This window comes from Eriocheir sinensis, unplaced genomic scaffold, assembly GCF_024679095.1.
Source record: "Eriocheir sinensis breed Jianghai 21 unplaced genomic scaffold, ASM2467909v1 Scaffold649, whole genome shotgun sequence".
NCBI lineage: Eukaryota > Metazoa > Arthropoda > Malacostraca > Decapoda > Varunidae > Eriocheir > Eriocheir sinensis.
In genome coordinates, this window is record NW_026111997.1 from 17,775 (window position 1) to 35,363 (window position 17,589).

The 17,589-nt window shown below is 46.4% G+C and overlaps 1 protein-coding gene across 1 annotated transcript; it reads left to right on the forward strand.

Moving 5' to 3' along the window:
- Positions 1-883: 883 nt before the first annotated feature.
- On the forward strand, positions 884-14,528 carry LOC126993643 (protein Wnt-7b-like). Its single transcript, XM_050852810.1, has 7 exons — positions 884-948; positions 2,748-2,998; positions 6,913-7,078; positions 7,375-7,474; positions 9,264-9,419; positions 12,700-12,871; positions 13,141-14,528. The coding sequence occupies exons 1-7, from the start codon at positions 884-886 to the stop codon at positions 13,290-13,292; spliced, it is 1,062 nt and encodes a 353-aa protein (XP_050708767.1). The 3' UTR covers positions 13,293-14,528.
- The last annotated feature ends 3,061 nt before the right edge of the window (positions 14,529-17,589 follow it).

Sequence of the window (17,589 nt, forward strand, 5' to 3'; positions counted from 1 at the left end):
CGCTGACGCAGTAACTGAATAAATGTTTTATTCATCAGTTGTTGAACTTCATTTAGTAGAAAAAAATATTGAAAAAGGAGAAGTTCGATTAATGGAAGTTGTAGCTTCAGGCAGCGGAGGGCGTCCGTACCCCTGGCTTCCTAGACGTGTACCTACCTGGAAATGTACGGAAAACATTTTACCTGAGCATGCCTTTCCTGAAGCCCTAGCGTGGCATAACAAGGACTAGATTTCTTGGATAACAGTGGTTTCATGTTTTTTTTTTTTTTTTTTTTTTCTTACGCGATCGCTACGGCTTCTCGACCATCACTCTCACTTCACCACCTTCCACCGATCCATCCATCCCTCCACCAACAACCTCCACCCTACGTTTATTTACATCTTCCACTATCAGTCTCTCCCTTCCTCCATCCCTTCACCAACGTCTACCCGTCCACAGCATCCACTTCCTCCCACTAATAACTTCCACCCATCGTCCACCCAAAGCTCCACCCTCCCTCCGACACCAACTCTCGCCCTGCCCCGCCGACCCCTCCCAGCCCCCCCCCCTCCCCCTCCCCCCGAACCGCCCCGCCCCCTACGCCAGGCCATCCCGGGACGGAGAACAAACAAACGAGGCGCCCTGTGACTAGGATTGCCCAAAATAGGAGAAAAGAAATTCATTACAAATTCATGGAGGATCACGAGGAATGGGTTTTGTGGTAGTACATGATGATAGGATGCTCTCTCTCTCTCTCTCTCTCTCTCTCTCTCTCTCTCTCTCTCTCTCTCGCGCTCTCTCTCTCTGTCGCGCTCTCTCTCTCTCTCTCTCTCTCTCTCTCTGATACTTTTGTTCATTTAGTCTTAAGATGCACTGACGAGCTGACAATCTCCTATCCCTGCGATGCGCGGCTCACGTCACACCCGGGAGGCTGAAGACAACACCCAGCAAGAGTATTTACACTTCTCGTACATATCATTATGCTCTGAAGTTGATTTTCACCGCCGCGAGTGCACGTATTCCGGGATTAATTCACACATCTCGGTACAGATCAGGCATAAATGGCTACATAGAAGTAAGGTATATTTGGGGACATATCCGTCGCATTGGTCCTTGAGCCTGTAGTGGTTACGAACCCATCACCGCGGGACACGAGCCAGCGTGACATCCGAGGTATCTCAGTTTGGCTTCCCCAGGTTTCCCCAGGTGCCCATTGATCAACCATCCCGAAAGGTGGAATGAACAGCTGGGTGAGTTGCACGCCGGCCGGCCACGGCAGGATTCGAAACTTGATAATTCCTGTATCCTTTTTCCTGCATCTTAATCTTACCTGGAACTGTAAGTTATTTTGTTACTTTTTTGCAATCGTTGGGCTTTAAAGTCAAAATTGGCTATGCAGCAGGTTTCAATTCACCTTACTTTTCTTCGTAAATTCGACAGCAAATCACTTAAAAATAGAGCCATTTTAATAGGAAAACACTTTACAACACTGCCAAAAGTATGTCATTACTGGTGTCAAAAATATCAAGTGGCATAAACTACTGTTAAAGAAACGCGGAATGTAGATATCAGTTTCAAGGTTGGACAGGAAGTGTTTACAATCACTGGCGGTGAGCTGCCCTGCACGGCGACGAGTGACATCACGCGTACGAATTGGCTCACTGAAAATATCAAGGCTAGTTAGGAGGGACGCTGTTCAGTGAGCTAACAAGTGTGTCACACGAGGCACGTTCTGTGAGTATTCGGCTGGAATTACTTAAAACTACGTGAGAAATGAACTAGAAGGATTGTAAAGAATGAGGGCTGACGCAGCGCATCCAAGGCGTCGCCCTACCACTCTACTATACTTGATGGCGGCCATTTATTTATGGAAATAGTAATTGAGGTAATACAGTGTTTTCAGAAGCATTGTGATGACATTAATATTAGGGAACAAAAGTATTGTAGGAACTCGGCCCCAGAAAGCAATACAAAACACGAGTACACCGCCGCTAGCAGACAGCTGAGGTGGCGCGTTTACACTTGACCGACTCCTCTGTTATGCTAATCGTGGCGGAGATTCCCTCCTCCCTCGGCGATACACGCAGGGACGGCGCAACACCCCCGGCAATCAAAGAGCTTCACGGCCGCTAAGTATAGGGCAAATTTCCTTGGTCATTAAGTCCAACCCTCCACTCGCCGGCAGCCTCGGGGCGGTCATCTGTCCGGCATCCGAATACCCATGATTGGGCACCGCAGCCTCTCCATGCGACCCCAATGAGCCTGGGCCACCCCGGGCCCTGGAGAGGAAAGACTGGCACACGTAGCTTTGTAGACCTTTAAAGCTGAGATATTTTTTTTAAGAAAACAATAGTGTTTACTATTTTTCTCGAGAAGCAGCACAAATAGTATGCAGTGTAGTCCATCCCTTACTTTTGAACAGGCTAAAGAATGAAACCGACTTAGTTATGCAACGTGCGTGTATGATGTATCCCTCAATCTTCGCCATAATGGTGAGTTTCTAGCAATGCGCCAGACGATGACGAGTAATGTCAGTGTCTGCATACTCGTTTTTGTCATGGGTGTATCGGGACGCAAGGCTGGTCTGGGGAAGTACATGGTAGCCCATACATGGTTTGAAAAGGTTCGGACAATGACATAGTGCGTAGAGTCGTGTGGCGTAAGTTCGTATGTGGTGGCGCTTCACATCATGATGCATTGCAGGTCGTCCCTACACTAACGTATACTTAATCTGCCTCCCCCTCACCCCATCTTTCCTTTCCCCCAGGACGGTGTCGTCAGCGGGGGTCCTGGGCGCCCACCTGCTGTGCTCGCGGGTGCCCGGCCTCACGTACAGATGCGTACAGATGCGGCTCTGGCAGAGCCGCATCTGTACGCGGGCGCCTGACGCCATGGTGGCCATCAGTGAAGGTGCGAGGGCGGGCCTGCGAGAGTGCCAGCGGCAGTTCCAGCATCATCGGTGGAACTGTTCCCTGGCGTCTACCAGCAGCAGCGCGTTCGGCCACATCGTTCTTGTGGGTCAGTTAATAATGGCTGGCGAGGTTTCATCCATGCTTTTCTAAACTACACATTTCAGACATTGATTGATATTATGCAGCTTGTATGGCACTTACTAACACAAAGATGGAAGCGAGCACCGTGACAGTAACACCCTCGTTTGTAACGGGCATGTATTGGAAAACGTCATTAACTCCGTCGCAACGGCTAATCAGCAGGTTATTAGCAACATGGTTGATGCAGCGCACGGTAGAGTCACCCCTGCCTTGTTCCCTCTACACGATTTGAGAACGACTGTCCAGATCGGGTATCAAAATTATAGCCTGACGCCTTTATTCACCCCGGACATGAGTCAATATTTTTACCCCTTGATTGAGTCCAGCCTCACCCCTGATGCCATAATCATTCATGTTCCATTTCAGACGGCGGACGTGTTTGAGGCACACGAAATTGTCCTGTTCCTTTTTCGGCAAAGGACAGTGTGTTGGCCCTGGACACGTCCCCGTCTCTTGTTCTAATCGCGAAGGATTTCGCTCTGTATTCAACGGGTAGCTACTCACTCTTGCAGTATTGCAAGGAGACGGTCTTCGGGCGATTCTATTGCTCTGCGTCTCTCTTTGCCTTCCTTCCAGTTCGGGGAGGGGTATGCGAGATCGCCCTCACCCGCGTGAACGCGTCTGACGCTCTTTTCCCTGTGCCCCTACAAGCAGCTAACACCAACGCCTGTTTTCCATAAGAACTTTCAGGGTCTGCATTATTTTATTTCCCTCAGTCATTCTATGTATCGGTCATCTGCCGGAGGGGACCACTTATCAACGGGTTACTGGTCACTATGCCATAGCGGAAGCATGCTATATCCGCTCCACTAACATAACAACGTACCCGTCCCGGATCCGTCTGGTTTTCACGGCCAATATTTCCCATCGAGTGTTTCCTCTACGGTCTCTCGATGACATTCATTTCTCCAGCATCTCGTATGTGACTAATTCCCTTAATTCATTGTCTTTCGCAAACAAAACAGAGTTTGCGGAAACCCTGGAGGAAACGCTGCCTGATTATTTGCATCTCCCCTACCTGTACCCTGGATTTTTTGTACCAATGTTTCTGATGTTCGTCAGTCTCGTCGTCATGTGCTACCTTATTAGGAGAAACTCTGTCCTGCACGATTATTTGGTTGTGCAGACACGGCGACTGGATGCCGGGAGGCCACTGGCAAGGTAGTTTTTCCTTTTCTCAGACAAGTCAGGGGACAGAAACCTGGCTGCTCCTATACTTAACATTGTACTGTGTTTCACTACTGTATTTTTTTTTAGGAGCTAGATGAACGTTTCATTGTCTGTAACTATGCCAGTTGATAGTTTCTTATACATGTGTCCTTATATTTATCTTTTGAGAGGTTTCTTATGTTTCATGTCACACACGTTGTGGTTTCCCTCTCCCTATTTATATTATAACTCCACATCTGTTCTTACATAGCCAGTGTTTTAATGTAATTGTATCATAGGGAGTCTGCTTGACAAACTCCCACTATGTATGTTCATGGTAACTAGACTGCTATTTAGATTTTTATATATCGCGAGGTCGCGATCACTGGTAGGTGACCGAGCAGTGTTATAGTAGGATATCAATGTATTATTATTACGTTACGTTCTCACTCGTCAGGATGTTACTTGTACTTCTGTCGCTCAGGATCATATGTAATAATCATAATATAAGAGTAAGACGATTTAGTCATTCATGTTTCTGGGCTTCTAAAACTCCAGATGAACCTCTTAAAGTAGCCCGAGCTGCACGTACTGCATTGCATCCCTGACCATTAAGCTGTCGTGGAGGGGAAGGTATATGTAACCTTTCTCCGCACTTGAGCATGGGATTAACCCTTGCGACATATCAGCAGGCCATCCCCGCTCCCAGAGGCTCTCAGCGACCGTGTCCCCATTATTCTCCCGCCGCCGGGCAAGGGTGAGCACACAGCGCCCCACAAGGGTTGATTCGTCCCCTCAACACGTGCGCACCGTTCCTTTTCACGTCTCTTTCACTGCTCCCTGCCTGAGCCCCTGTTCCCCCTACTTATCTCCTTCTTTGCCCTCAGCTCTATTTGTTTACGTAATAGCATGTAATCCTCGTTTTGTACCGATTGTCATTTTTGTTCTCTAAAACCCAATTCAAAGGTCCATTAGCCTGGTAAGATCCCCCCAGGACATGGTCAGCTTGCCATATTTCTTCACCGAACAGCACTCTTCTCGTAAGCCTTCCTACAAGATGAGCAGGATTCTTATGAGTGTTTACCAGCTACGTGTCCGTGTTCATGTAACTTTCAACTTGCTAAAAACTCCTCTCGAAGATGATCTGCAGACCGATTTACTGCGTGACATGTTCACTATTCAGGGACTGGCCTGCACCCCCTCGTTGTGAAAGCGTTGTGGACAGTCAATGAAGAAAGTCTTTTGTGCCACCAGTCTTAACAATCAGTTACGGTACATTCTCCTGGATGATCCTTTTCTAACGGAGGGAATCTGGCACAAAAGCCACCAATGAGGCTCGCTGCCCGCGGACATTATCTTACAAAAACCAAGGGGAGTGAGTTGAGCAGGGCAGGATGGGGCCCCGGACTGAACCAGATCATTTGTCGCATCACGAAGCCTGTATGGCCGGGGACAAGAAAACACCCGCCCTGCCATCCGCCCGGTGGCGTAGTTTGTGCTGGGGGCGCAGCTCCTCTTTCAGTGGCAGATGCACATTAACTGAACACATTAATTATGAACGCTAAAGTTCATGTATGTTTTCACATTATCAGACAACTTTTACAGCATTCGTAAGATGCAAAATATATAAATACTGGGTCTTTCTGAGTTCACTCTCGACTTCCGCCAGCGCTGGCCACACCCATCTCTGAGGGGAGGGGAGGGAGCCAGTGTGGTCAGCGTGGCCATCATTGCACCGAAAGTAAAATTTATTAGTAATAAATGTCATGCCTTGAAGGAGCTAGTCGGGTGAGCATCAAAAGTGGCCGCCCGTCAATCATGCTGTAGGCCGCCTCCTCCCCCTCCCCAGCAAGCCCAGTCACCCCCTTAATGGCCGGCCTCACCCCCACCAGCCACGCGTCCCCTGCAATTTTGTATCTAAATCACTCGTAGCGCTGGTGCCAGAACCAGTTGGGTTTCTTTATCTGTGTGCCCGTTTTCTGGCGTTGTAACGGCCCATCAGCAAGTATCCGCATGAAATCTGTGACAAGAATACCTTACATGACTTCTGTGATTCTGCGACGCCATACATGCCTGACATGAAGTGCAGGCAGCAAACTGTGGGTCAGTATCGGCATATAATCTCGTGGAGGCAAGACGTTAAACATAACGCCACAGAACTCTTCAGTGCTGCTGCTCCCGCCATCAGCCCTCGGGACATCACCATCGAGGGGCCGCCCGGTGATTATGACGAAAAAGGCAGACACACGCAGACAGGCCGCCCTTGAATGTGGCATTGCTGGGTTATTGCCGCACCGGTGGCCTGGGGCAGCAGTCCTTCACCCGCTTCTTCCGAACGCCGCATTACACGCAAAGAATGTCTTGGAATCAAATAATTGTCTTGATGTTAATTAGTTTTTTTCAGGAATTCATAAATAAGTAACAGCGAACATGATCTGATTTGTCGTAACTCAGTTGTGTTGGTCTACGGAAAAGAATATACAATGACTTCTTGGTGTGGTTACCTGGATGGCTGAAGGCTTCCTTGACATTTTTTTTCTCAACAAAGGAAAGTTCCTAGTGTATTAATCTCTTGTGAATTATGACAGCTATGCCTCTAAAAAACAAAAATATTAATGGATGTCAGGTTAGTTATTGACAAATAGGAACAGTTCAGTGCGGTGAGCGATGGTGCACCTCTGAAGGCCCTCACCTGTTCTCCCTCACCAATCCTCTCACTGGTATCCACAGGGAGCCGCGAGGCCGCCTACACGTACGCGGTGACCAGCTCGGGAGTCACCCACAGCGTCACGACCGCCTGCTCCCGTGGCAACATCACCTTTGGCTGTGACGACCGCAGGCGAGGGCGGTACAGTTCTTCCGGGTGGAAATGGGGCGGCTGCAGCGCCGACATTAGGTGAGAGGTGCATGTTAAGAATGTCCTGTTTGAACTCTTCATTCTCCTGGACATATATATCACAGACTTACTGTCAATGCATGCCCCAGTACAACATATATGAAAGATGATAAACGCGGGGCATTCAGAATGAAGCAAGCTTACGTGTGCATGTACACCAAACAGCGTACTTTCATACACAGGACACCCAAATACTGATATACCAACACTCACAATAATGAGACAGATTCAACAAGTTACGCACGCAGCCCCATACTCATCGGCCCTTGTTCCTTCCTCCTCCCGGCCGCTTGCAGGTTCGGGGTCAGGTTCGCGAAGAAGTTCCTGGACGCCCGCGAGGTGGAGGGGGACGGCCGCGCCCTCATGAACCTGCACAACAACCGGGCGGGAGGCAGGGTTAGTGTCCGGGGCGCCGCCTCCACAAGGCAGCGGCGGCTCCGTGCATGCTCACCAGAAACTGTTCTTGCCTAGAAAATTTGCATTCTTGTCCCTGCTCCCACTATTCTCCAATTTTTTCCTTTGCACATGCGGCTGTTAGAAGTGTAATAATTGTTACTAAAGGTACTTTAGTTATCTCTCTTCTAGCACTATTTTCTTAATACTTTTCCTTTTGAGCATATTAATATTGCTGCTAAGAATAATATGCGCATCCGTGGAGCAGTGGTCAGCGCGCCTGGCTACGAATCCACGGGCCTGGATTCGAATCCTGGCCCGGGCAGTCGGCGTGCAGTTCACCCAGCTGTTCATCCTCCCTTCCGGGCTGGTCGATAAATTGGTACCTGGGGAAACCTGGGGAAGGTAAACTGTGGCAATCCCGGATATCACATTGGCCCGTGTCCCGGGGTATTGGGTTCTTACTTAACACAGACTCAAAAGGCCAAAGGTACAGAGATGAGCACCGCAGCCACGCGCAGCTATAGCGTATGCACAAGCTTATGAATAGAACGATTGTATAGCTGCCTTTCATCCTGATGGCTGCTCTATCAGTATAACAAGAGTAGCAGAAGCAAGGACAGCAGCGACAGCAAAACCATCACCGTCATCACCACCACCACCAATAACAACACCTGCTAATAAAGATAATGATAATAATAATAACAGTAATAATAATAATAATAATAATAATAATAATAATAATAATAATAATAATAATAATAATAATAATAATAATAATAATAATAATAATAATAATAATAATAGGGTAGGCGGTGGCCGAGCTGGTAGCGTACTGGGCCCACATTCACAGCGTGATGGACGACGCGGGTTCGAATCCCCACGCTACCACTCGGATTTTTCAGTCACCGCCGAGTGGCTTAAAACTACCCACATGCTGTCCTGAAGACCACCCATCAACCCGGACTCTAGAGGAAGCCGTCCAAGCGAATCAAGAACGAGTTCCGGGGGGCAGCATGAGCCAACGCAAGATGGCGCAACTATAAACACTCGCCTGCGCCAGAACGGGCTGGGCCGACCATCAGGCCCCACCTGGAAGAAGCCTTGGGCCGACCATCAGGCCCCACCGGGAGGAAGCCTTGGGCCGACCATCAGGCCCCACCTGGAGGAAGCCTTGGGCCGACCATCAGGCCCCACCTGGAAGAAGCCTTGGGCCGACCATCAGGCCCCACCTGGAGGAAGCCTTGGGCCGACCATCAGGCCCCACCTGGAGGAAGCCTTGGGCCGACCATCAGGCCCCACCTGGAGGAAGCCTTGGGCCGACCATCAGGCCCCACCTGGAGGAAGCCTTGGGCCGACCATCAGGCCCCACCTGGAGGAAGCCTTGGGCCGACCATCAGGCCCCACCTGGAGGAAGCCTTGGGCCGACCATCAGGCCCCACCAGGAAGATGCCTACCGGCGCAACAGGCAACGACGTAAAAAAAAAAAAATAAATAAATAAATAAATAATAATAATAATAATAATAATAATAATAATAATAATAATAATAATAATAATAACACGTATTATTATTATTATTATTATGTGTGTGTGTGTGTGTGTATGTATTATTATTATTATTATTTTTATTTTTGTTATATTTTTTTTTAATTAATACAAACATCGCGAAAGGGAAAACACTACCTTTTCTTGGGGGGGGTGGGGGATGGGGGGTGTGCAGCTCCAGGGGTGCCAAGGGGGTGCCGTGTCCCCATGTTGGCGTGAAGCACTAACCCGCGTCTTGCCCCCAGGCCGTGCGGAGCGGGATCAGGACGGAGTGCAAGTGCCACGGCGTGCCGGGCTCCTGCACCGTCAAGACCTGCTGGAAGACCCTCCCGCCTTTCACCTTCATCGGGAAGCACCTCTTCCACAAGTACAGGAAGGCAAAGTCCGTCTCAGTGCATAAGGTATTCTCCACCCCCTTCCCCTTCCATTCACCTCCTCTCCCTCTTCATCTTCTCTTCATCCTCTTCTTCTTATCATTATCCTCCTCCTCCTCCTCCTCCTCCTCCTCCTTCTCCTTTAACTGTTCCAACATTGACTGGACCACGATGATTGGAGATCGGGAGGGTAACAGACTGCTCGAAATGTTAGAGGACACTTTTCTTACTCAGATTGTTAGCCAACCGACGAGGGAAAATAACTTATTAGACCTAGTACTCGTGAGTGATTCAGATCTCACACGTGAATGTCAAGTCGGCGAATAACTGGATGGTTGCGACCATCACCTAATTCGCCTAAAAATCAGAACAGACCATGAACTCACCGAAAACATGTCCAAGATTCCAGACTACAAAAAAGCCAATTTTAACTTCGCTCGTGAGCTGCTAACCCAGACAACTTGGGAACCCATGAACCTCACTCCGGTGGACGGCGCGTGGAACGGCTTTAGAACAAACTCCTGGAGGTAGAGAGAACGACTGTTCCCATGAAGACAAGGAGAACAAATAATGCCACAAGCACACCATGGATGACTACCCAAGTTCGACGGGCGATTAATTTGAAGAAGAGAAAATACAACTTGCTAAAGGAAAACAGCACTGACGAGGCACGCGAACAGTACCATCAAAGCCTCAGAGCTTGCAGAACACTCATTCGCCAGAGTAAATGCGACTATGAAAAGCAAATTGCACGCGAAGGCAAGTCCAACCCGAAAAAGTTCTTCACGTATATAAGAACCAAAAAGAAGACAAAAAGCAATATCGGTCCCCTAAAAGATGAAAGTGACGTACTAACACAGGACAGTAGACAAATGGTCGAAATCCTAAACAGGAGCTTCGCGTCTGTGTTCACGGTCGAGAATACCCAGTCCGTACCCGAGAGCCCTTCCCCACCGATGGGAATCACTCCCCTAGAAATTGGTACAATCGACGAACGGGATGTGAAAAAGTACCTAGACAAACTCGAGACAAACAAGTCTACCGGACCCGACGACTTGTCACCCAGGCTGCTCAAGGAACTCAAGCAGCAAATCCTCAAGCCACTCACCGCCATCTACAATCAGTCACTACTACAAAACAAAGTCCCGAAAGACTGGAAACAAGCGAACGTAACACCGATCTACAAAAAGGGAGACAAAAGTGTGGCCCTAAACTACAGACCAATCAGCTTGACCTCAGTGGCGGGAAAAATCCTCGAGAAGATCATCAGAGACAAACTCGTTAGGTTCCTTGAAGACAACATCATTTCCGATGCGCAGCACGGTTTCAGGAACAAGCGCTCATGCTTAACCAATTTATTGGACTTCTTCCAAGGTATCTATGAAAACTGGGATAATCATATCCCCAGTGATGTTATATATCTAGACTTTCAGAAAGCCTTTGACAAAGTGCCACATGAAAGACTCCTCAAGAAACTTAAGTCGGCGGGATTAGGCGACGATCTGACAGCGTGGATCAAAGACTGGCTCACTGAAAGAAAACAACGAGTTGTACTCAACGGACAGGCCTCCGTGTGGCTCCCGGTCACAAGTGGAGTGCCACAGGGGTCAGTGCTGGGACCCATACTTTTCATCATATACATGAACGACCTAGAACTAGGATTAAAATCCAATCTTTCAAAATTTGCCGACGACACAAAGGTGGGTGGGAAGGCCCTCACGACGGCAGACTGCGAAATTATCCAGAGAGACCTGGACCAGATCACTCGGTGGTCAGAAAAATGGCAGATGTCCTTCAACACTACCAAATGTAAAGTAATGCATATCGGATCCAGAAACAGCAACCACACATACCACATGGGTGGCGAACCACTACATGTTGTGCAAGAGGAAAGAGACCTCGGGGTCACCATCAGCAGTGACTTGAAACAAACAAAACACTGCAAGTCCGCCTGTAAGAAAGTCAATACAATGCTTGGGTTCATATCGAGGAACTTCGAATACAAGACGCCGGGAGTTATGTTATCCTTGTATAATTCACTGGTAAGGCCCCACCTGTAATACGCCGTGCAATTCTGGTCTCCTAATTACAGGAAAGACATTGAATTACTTGAGAGAGTACAGCGCCGCGCCACGAAGATGATACCATCACTGAGGACGAAACCCTATGAAGAACGACTCGAGCGACTCAACCTCTTCACGTTGGAAAAGAGACGACTGCGGGGAGACATGATACAAGTCTTTAAGTACCTGAACAAGCTCAGCAACGTTGATCACTCCAAACTCTTCACGCTACAAACTAACCTGAGAACAAGAAACAACGGAAAAACAATTTAAGCAAAGCGATGCAATACCGACATCGGCAGGAGTTATTTCTCAAATAGAGTTGTTCGCCACTGGAACAGCCTTCCTGCAGAAGTGGTTAGCGCCGAGACCATCAACTCCTTCAAGAAACGCATTGATCGCCACTTTGCTGCAACGGGTGTGAACTGAACGTTCCCAAGAGTAGGTACACAAGTGCTTTAATCCTTCCCTGCAAGCCACTCCTATGGCAAACGGATTGATTAAATCACTGAACGCAGGCAGCCTAGTAATGAGCCAACAGGCTTTCTGCTGCCTGCTAGTCCATGTTTCCATGTTTCCTCCAGAAGTGCTTTAATCCTTCCCGTAAGCCACTCCTAGGGCTGATGAATTGATTAAATCACTGAAAGCAGGCAGTCCCGCAATGAGCCATACGCTTTCTGCTGCCTGCTCGTCCATGTTTCCATGTTTCCATGTCTCCTCTTCCTCCTCCTCCTCCTCCTTCTCCTACTACTACTACTACTACTACTACTACTACTACTACTACTACTAGTAATAATAATAATAATAATAATAATAATAATAATAATAATAATAATAATAATAATAATAGTAATAATAATATTAATAGTAATAATAATAATAGTAATAATAATAATAATAATAATAATAATAATAATAATAATAATAATAATAATAATAATAATAATAATAATAATAATAATAATAATAATAATAATAGTAATAATAATAATAATAATAATAATAATAATAATAATAATAATAATAATAATAATAATAATAATAATAATAATAATAATAATAATAATAATAATAATAATAATAATAATAATAATATTAATAATAATAATAATAATATTTATAATACTCTCCCACCTACATACATTGATATTGCTAGCATTACAGGAAGCCACATATGTCGCCAGTGGTGAGGTGGAACAGCAACGAATTTTTCGTTGCAAAAGTGATTCTCCTTATTTGCTCAGGGCCGGAGAAGATCCACGCCTCACCTGCGTCTGGAGAGGGTCAGGAGAAGAGCTCGACGGCCCCGCAAGTTTCATCTCGTGCACTTGGAAAGGAGTCCCAACTACTGCCAGATGAATCCCGCGGTGGGTTCGCTGGGCACCGTGGGTCGCAAATGCAACAGAACTTCGTCAGGTAATATACTGCGACCTCAAAATTTACTTGCATTTTACAGTGTTTGTTTCTCCACACCTTTTAGCGTAATCATCAATGTTGTTGCTAGTTTCCTGCCGAACTTCTAGGGGCTGTATGCAATAAAATTCGACATAATGCGACACAATAATTGTGACCCAGCAGAGCTTTTTTTTTAAATTCCCAGCACAGTGCACCGTTACAAAGTGATGGTTACAGAGTTAGAGTTACAGAGTATCGGTCAGACTTTCACTGCTCCTCTTCATCATCAGGGTCAGGTGGCTGTGACCTGCTGTGCTGCGCCGGCGGGTACAACACTCACCAGTACACACGCACATGGCACTGCAACTGCAAGTTTCACTGGTGTTGTTACGTGCAGTGCCACACCTGCATGGAGGACACCGAGGAGAACAACTGCAAGTGACCGTCCGTAGCGGGAGGCGGCGAGGCTGTGCTCTCCCGGCAGAGATTCTTCATTGGAGGGCGCGAGGGACATAGTTTCGTTCAGCATCGACAAGGTTCTTCAGTGACTGCGAGACATCTCTGAGCGGTGACGTCGTACAAACACTCTGTAATGGATGGCATTGCCTGAAACGCTGTGCTAGGTGGCCCGCGTGTTTACAACATGGACGCCACCACCAATGGTCTCTTCTCCCCTGATGCGCAGACACGAACAAAGGTGATAGGCTTTCTGCACCATCAGTGGGTGTCCAGCTAAGGATCCACACCAGCCAACCCTCAACAAGAACGACTGCCTTGTACCTCCCTATGTGATCTGCACGGGTCTGTGTTTTTGTCAGACGACATTAGGTGCTGGTGTCTCCTCTGACCTGGCAGCGAAGCATAAACCAACACACGCCCTCCATGTAGCGGCGGCCAACACAACGCTTACTCCTGAGGCAGCTGTTGACGGAACACCAGTTGCGAGTAGTCTGACTAACACTTTTACGAGCTATATAAACAATTTGGATATTCGTAATCAGTGATCTGTCTTGAGATTTATCAAGTGCTGTGAGAATATTTGCATATCAACGCTTTGCCATGACGGAGCCTAAACAGTCTCTGCACAAACTGCAAGGCAGAAAGAAGAGCTTTTACATATGTTTTTTTACAATATTTACGTGAAAATGGTATATCTAGATCTTTTATTAATACTCTTGTGATATCCCTTTGTGACTCCCTTAGATAACGTCTTTTGCTGTCACCACGAGTGACCGCCGGTGGAGCGACATTTCTGACAGACCGACTAATATATTCTAAACACATCCCGACTTTAGAAACACATCTACTGCCCTGTGTGTGTGTGTGTGTGCGTCCGTCCTTCCGTCCGTCCGACTGCTGCAATATTTTCATGGTCCTCGTCATTTCAGGGATGAAGTGAGATCTTTGCTATATTTGGAATTTTATTATATGACAAATACATACATTCATTGTTTCGATATGTCATACAAAAGGCTGATATTCGGCAAACAACTGTATTTACACTTAGATGTGGCCTCATAATTGCGTCACAAACCACAGGCTGCAGCTTCACGGGCATGACGGACGGGGCAACCAGTTTTCTACGACTGTTATTTTTCCTCTGGCGAGCTGAGATAACTTGGAAACTACAAACCTTGCTGTGATGCCCATAACACCCACGAGCGTGCTACATGTAAGCTGTCCTGATTGAAGTTTATATATATATATATATATATATATATATATATATATATATATATATATATATATATATATATATATATATATATATATTTATACAGGTAAATCTCGATTTTCGCGAGTGTTGAGTTCTTGAAGAGGGCGCGTAACTCAAAAACAATGTAAATCAACCAAGAGGTGGGTGTCTGTCGAAAATAAATACCGTAATTTTCGGCGTATAGCGCATTTTTTCACATAAAAAATGCCTGAAAGTTTAGCCCTGCGCGTTATACGCTGAATGTACAAATTTTTAATGATTTTTTTCTTCTTTGGGATGTTTTTAAGGGTCTGTTTTTCGTCTTATCCAACAACAACGGCAAACTTACCTTTATTATTGTTTATAATCCTTCATAGTCCGTAGCTGTCCTATAATATGTTACCATAGAATACAGGGCGATCTAATAACTACTATACAAAGACTAAATCGGTGGAAGATCGTCCATGCCTTGCTGTTATCCCGTTTTTCCGTCGGGCGCCATTTGTATGATCTTGATCTTGATGTCACAGGTGGCTTAAGATTGTATGACTAAGGAGCAGTACAAGCTACATAAAAAATCATATTGGAAAAAAATGTCTCTGTTTTCATTATTAATTATTAATATTAGTGAGAATAATGGGGTGAATATGATATCAGAAACTGTACATCATGAGTCTTGTACGAGGAAATATTTCACGCAATCCCAGCCCGGCTGCCATTTGCATTGTTTACAAACCACACAACCACACCCACACAACAAACAGCTGCATGCCGCGTGTCACCAGAACCGAGATATCCACTCAGGCACTCATTCTCAGCCTCTCTCGTGTGAGGAAGAAATGAGGGACACCATGAGGGGCTGGCTAGTATTGGTACCGGTACCGAGCAGTCTGTACCGGTACCGTACCGTATTGCTGGTACCGTTAGTACCGGTACTGGTACCGGTAACGTACCGTATTGCTGGTACCGTTAGTACCGGTACTGGTACCGGTACCTGCCCACCCCTATTGTTGAGTAGCGTGGCAACGTAGGTACTGTATTGTTGTTCAAGTGGCGCGCGGGAAGAACTGAGTTCAGCTTGTGTGGCCGTGTGAGTCCAGTTGCGTGAGACATCTGGTGGCCACTCCATAAAATATAGCGTATAAGTGAAAAAAACGCCTAAATTAAACATTTATTTGGATTTTGGACCCCGCGTTATTTCAAAAACGCGTAAACCAAACTCGCGTAAATCGCGAGTTACCTGTATATATGAATTACATCTTTCTTATGCAGTAATGCACTTGTAATAAAGCTGTGATCGGTGCCTTCGTGGTGAATTGGTTAAAATGCTTGACTACTAATCTGAGGGCCTGGGTTCGAATCCCGGCCTAAGTAATCGACGCCCAGCCCAGCCTGCTGTTTGCCCTCCTTTTCTGGCTGGTCGATAAATGAGTACATACCTGGAGAAACCTGGAGAAGGTAAACTGTGGTTTATATATATACCACAAGCCCAGAAGCCAATGACGAGATGAGCACCGCGGCCAGGCTCAGCTGTAGCGTATACTCCCTTGAATCTCCTAGTGTCTACCTACTTAACTACCTAACTAACTAACTTCTAGTAATTAACCATCTAACGATCTAACAAACTAACTATTGAACTATCTATTAAACTAACCATGTAACTATAATTATAAGTAACTATACTCGCCGCACAATTAAGAAGCGGAATGGGGGCCCCCTCACCCTCCCCTCAGGGCGCATGGATGTGACTGTGTGTGTGTGTGTGTGTGTGTGTGTGTGTGTGTGTGTGTGTGTGTGTGTGTGTGTGTGTGCTTGGAGGCGCCCTGAGATAATGTTATTTTGCCAATTACGGATAATCTCTCTCTCTCTCTCTCTCTCTCTCTCTCATATTCATAGCTATCAGGTGCTCCTTGCCGCTTACTCAATCAGTCTGGGAACGTCTGAACACACAGGAGGGCATTTTGATGTACGAGGATGTGTACGGGAGGGGAGGACCGAAGATGGGCATTAAAGTTAAAAATAGAAATAGCTTGCTAATTTTCTTTATGGGTTCAACTAACACTTTCGAATCGGTGCTCGACCCAGGCCTGGAGCACCGCTTCACGAGGAAGTAAATCTTCATTACCGACGAGACGAGCGGCGAGGCGGCACCGCGGCTCCAGGCGGGGCGGCGGCTCCTCCGACACCCGCGTCATGCCCTTCAGCTTCCAGCAGGTGAGTTACGAGCGTTTTTTTTCATTATGAAGCATCCTGTGCAGTCACCGTGACAGTCACGCAGTACTTGATCTTTGTTGATAGAATATTCAATGCTAATAGAATTCAGGTGGACGCTAATATGTTTGAATGATTATATATTTATTTAGATGTTTTTGATAAGATTTGACAATGTTAGCACAGATTGAAAAAGTACGCATGACTAAGATTCAAGTGTCCGAATTTTTAACCTTTTCTACACGTGTCATTCTCAATCAGGCTTGTTTGGCGTGCGTGGCACACACACACACACACACACACACACACACACACACACAGTCTATATATGACGTTATGTTGTCATGGCAACTGTTCCAACCAAATACCTAACAAGCCAACAGTAATGAATGTTGACTATTCAATCAGTAAATCAGCGGAACGAGGCACGCCGGATGGTGTTATTAACCGTTAAATAATATGAATGAATCCAGTAGTTTACTTAATAGGTAGTCTATATGTTAATAAGAAAACTTCACGCTTCACGCTGACAAGCCTTATTCTCGAAAATATCTTATCCGTTCACTATAGTTCGACTTTAATATTTGAACTTTGTATATTAGGATATTTGTCAATCTCTTTCTTGGCACAATGTTAATAGATTAACATTTTAATGATCGTCAGACGGCAACATCCTCCATTCAGTCCTTACCCCCCCCCCCCCTACACACACACTGGTACAAGGGCGATAAGGAAGGAACCTCGCAGAGGCCTAATTTCCATATTCAGGCAGCCTTTGTTTCCTCTTCTGAACACACACTGAGAGATCCAGTACGATCATTTGCTGTGTTGT